General features: G+C 50.5%; 2 protein-coding genes across 2 annotated transcripts in view; one reads left to right on the forward strand and one right to left on the reverse strand.

Moving 5' to 3' along the window:
• Positions 1-3,490, reverse strand: part of aff3 (AF4/FMR2 family, member 3) — an 11,112-nt gene extending 7,622 nt beyond the window's left edge. Inside the window, exons 1-4 of the mRNA XM_047047432.1 lie at positions 3,476-3,490; positions 3,285-3,323; positions 2,771-2,953; positions 1-323 (exon numbers count right to left, since the gene is read on the reverse strand). The exon at positions 1-323 is cut by the window's left edge and continues 1,747 nt beyond it. Coding sequence (XP_046903388.1) covers positions 1-323; positions 2,771-2,953; positions 3,285-3,323; positions 3,476-3,490 — 560 coding nt within the window. The remainder of the gene's footprint in view (positions 324-2,770; positions 2,954-3,284; positions 3,324-3,475) is intronic.
• Positions 3,491-3,674: 184 nt separating this feature from the next.
• LOC124485689 (semaphorin-3D-like) overlaps positions 3,675-3,756 on the forward strand; it is a 3,771-nt gene continuing 3,689 nt past the window's right edge. Inside the window, exon 1 of the mRNA XM_047047441.1 lies at positions 3,675-3,711. Within this exon, the coding sequence (XP_046903397.1) occupies positions 3,675-3,711 (37 nt within the window). The remainder of the gene's footprint in view (positions 3,712-3,756) is intronic.

Here is a 3,756-nt window from a genome sequence, read left to right on the forward strand (position 1 = left end):
CTGTGGACAGGGCTGAGTCTGAGACTGGAGCTGGGCCCAGGACTGGGGCAGGTGCTGGGGCCAGGGCTAGGGCTAGGGTAGGAGCTGAAGCTTGGGCTATGCCTGGGGCTGTGCCTGGGGCTGTAGTTGAATTGCGGGCTGGGGATAGGGCTCTGACTGGGGCTGTAGTCCTGCTGTGTACCCCAGGACCGGGCTGGAGAGGGGGCCTTGTGGGGGTCCGGTGAAGGTGAGCAGTGGGAGTCCCAGTCGCTGGTCAAGTTTTTTTTCCTCACCTTCTTCAGCCACTTGTCCAACTGCCACTGAGTGGAGGAGGGGTGGTCTGTCTGAAGGAAGAGACAGAGAGAGGGGATAGAAGAGAGAGGAGAGAGATTTACTATCCTGACATCAACATGTAGATTAATAAGACTAGTGGCGAAATCAGTCATTTACAAGAATACCGAAACATGAATAAAGTGATGTTGTTGTGTGAGGAGAGGGAGAAAAGAAAGGAAAGACCTGTTGTGTCTGCTCACACTTCTCTGTGAAGAGGTGGGTGAGCAAAAGGGAGAGAGAGAGATGGAGAGGTTGCCAGGTAAGGAGAGGGGGGGAGAGAGAGAGAGAGAGAGAGAGAGAGAGAGAGAGAGAGAGAGAGAGAGAGAGAGAGAGAGAGGGAGGGAGGGTGGGAGGGAGGGAGGGAGAGAGGGAGGGAGAGAGCTCTGGGAAAGAGAAGGAGGTATGAACAACGGAAAGAATGGAATGAGAGAAAGAAGTAAGTGAGGGTAAAACAGAAGACGGCAGGATGGGAGAAGTGGTCGGGTCAAAGCCACACATTCTTAGAAATGACACAACACTCCCTCTCTTTCTCCCTCCTTCACACACGAACACGCACACACTTGCATTTCAACAACTACAACCAAAGTACAACCACACATTGAAACCACACAAAACAGGTTCATGGCAGAATACCTACACCCAACACACACTCTAACTAAACTGGCAATCAATCTGCACAAACAATAACACAGCTTCACATATGCTTAAAGACAGTCTTTAAATCCTTTTCAACACATAACGATCACACAGCTCTTGAGTCTTGTCTGACTAGAACGCCTACTCAGGCAGTAGTTATTTGACCCCCCTCCCTGTGCTGATGTCTAGAGAGACACATCTGTGCAGCTGACAGTTCAACCCCCCCCTCCAATTACGGCAAATGACTCACGGCACTATTTACCTAACCACTGGCTGGCAAACCGAGAGAATAGAGAGAGAGGAACAGGAGAGAAAGAAGGAGCTTTAACTCTTAAAAAGGAAGAGGGTACTCACTCACGGCTGGAGTGCAAACTTCTTTTCCTGCTTCCTCCCTCTCTCCCTCCCTGTCTCTCCCTCTCTCTCTTTGCCTCTCTCTCTCTCGCTCTCTCTCTCCTCCCTCTCTCTCCAGTAGCTGACTGGAGCTAATTTAAACCTCTACTCCTCTACTCAAACACTGCCCCCCCCCCCTCATCCCTCACTCTCTTTCCAGTGAAGACACTGCGTCTCTTGTACCTCTCTGCAGCCCCCCCCTCCTCCTCCTCCCCTCCCTGCTTCCTCCTTTACCCTCCCTCCTTCTCTCCCTCCTTCTCCTCTACCTGGAACTCCAATGTGCAGTTTCCAACCCCCCCCCCATTGCCCACTTGCCCCCCCCCCCTCCTCTGGAGACAGTCGAACGCTCCACGTAGATGAATAACACATGGTCTCCCTGTAGCTTCGCCCCCCCCCATATAGGGGCCTGCTTTAAAGCATGTTCAGTCATACACTCAGCTATGTCACACAGGGCTCTCCATTCATACCAGCAACAGCCCCCCCCCCCCCCACAGCTCTACACACAGCTAGCCCCCCCTCACCATACGCCATACACAAATGCTCACACGCACACACACACACACACACACACACATGCACGCACACACTCAAGACACAGACACACACTCTTAAAATAAACTTGAGGCTTTAGGACAAACCTCCCTCTTTCTCACTGTCCACACGGTTGCCTACACAGCACAGTATGCCAGTATTAATAACCCACTGCAGTTCTAGGTTGACCTTACCTCACATTGTGTCAGTGAAGCGTATAGATCACGTTCTAGAAACTGCTGTCAGAGTGAGGTAGAGGGCCGTGCTAATTGCTAATAAAACGTTGAGCATGAAACGGAATCTTTCGGACTTCCCCTTCCCCTAGGGCTCTCTTCTTTAACGCACAGCTTGTTGACATGACACCCGCTCTCTAATTCCTACCGCCACAGACACCCTCCCCCTGTCCTCACCCTCTCCACCCTCCCCCTGTTCTCTCTCTTTCAATCCTCAACTCTCTCCACCCTCCCCCTTTGCCTCTCTCTCTGTCTCTCTGTCTCTCTCTATTCTCCCTCTCTCCCCCATCCCCCTCGTCTTGCTCACGTCACCCTCTCCACCCTCCTCCCCCACACCCGCTGTCCTTCCCCGCCCGCTCTTCACTTTTTCCCCCTCCCCCACCCACCCAGCCATCCCCTTCTCCTCCCTCCTTTCTGCCTTAAACTCACGTGCATTCCTAATTCTCCTTCCCTCCCTCCCTCACCCACCCACCCACCCACCCATCCCCTCCTCGTCCTTCCCTGTCTCTCCCCCCACCTGCCCTCCACTCCTTTGGCCTCCACCTCTGCCTCTCCCTGTGGAAAACCAAACGTGACAAAGACAGAAAGAGAGAAATTAGAGAGAAAGAAAGACACACACACACACATAGAGACAGACAGAGAGAGGATAGAGAATTGAAGAAAGGTACCTCCTTGGTGCAGCTGAGGGACTGTGTGTTGGCAGGTGACCCAGGATCGGAGTGTGTTACTGGGCTTGGACTGCGGGATCTCTGGCTGCTGCTCTCTGACTCACTGGAGGAGTCAGAGCAGGAAGAGTCGGAGCTGGAATGTCTCACCCTCCCTCCATGTGTGTACGGTTGCTGTGCCGACAGCCTGTCAATCAACACACACACACATACAAAAACACACACACACACACATATATACCCCAGAGAGAGATCAGCTTACACAGGAACATACACGCACACACTCACACATTAACATAAAGTCACTGTTGCCTAATCTTTTTCAGTTAGGATTGTGTGTGAAGCAACATCAGGGTTGAAGAGTGAACCAAACATGGATGGGTCTACCATCTATCTGTAAAATTCCTCAAATATTGATGTTACTCACACACAAACACACTCACAAGAACACATGCCCATGCTCACAACCAGACAGTCACACATTCTGAAACACACACACAGACACACACACACAGTACCTGGTGTTGCAGTTCCTGGAAGATGACTGATGAGTTTCCTTTTACAGATAAAAAAGGGGAAGAAAGAGATTGGAGAGAGAAAGGAGAGAGATGGGAAAGAGAGATAGGAGAGAGAAAGGAGAGAGATGGGAGAGAGAGATGGGTGAGAGATGAGGGAGAGATGAGAGTTGTGTCATTTGCCCCTGTTGACCTTACATGACGACATGATGACGTGAGGAGATCAAAGCAGCTCCTCCGAACTGAGTCTGTTTACTTTAATCTCAGTTCAATTCAATTCTGACAGGTATTATTTATATAGTTATATGTATATCATTTATCGGTATTCAACTGAACCAATACCTTGCAAAAGAGGTACAATTTCTCTTGAATTTTTTGCCTGTCCTTCAAAAATGTCTGCTTGTTTTTTGTCCAAACTCAGAGCACACAGTAGGTAACCCTAGGAGACGGCAATAAGAACCCTGCAAGGATTGT

Source organism: Hypomesus transpacificus, chromosome 23 (assembly GCF_021917145.1).
Source record: "Hypomesus transpacificus isolate Combined female chromosome 23, fHypTra1, whole genome shotgun sequence".
In the NCBI taxonomy this organism is placed as follows: Eukaryota; Metazoa; Chordata; class Actinopteri; order Osmeriformes; family Osmeridae; genus Hypomesus; species Hypomesus transpacificus.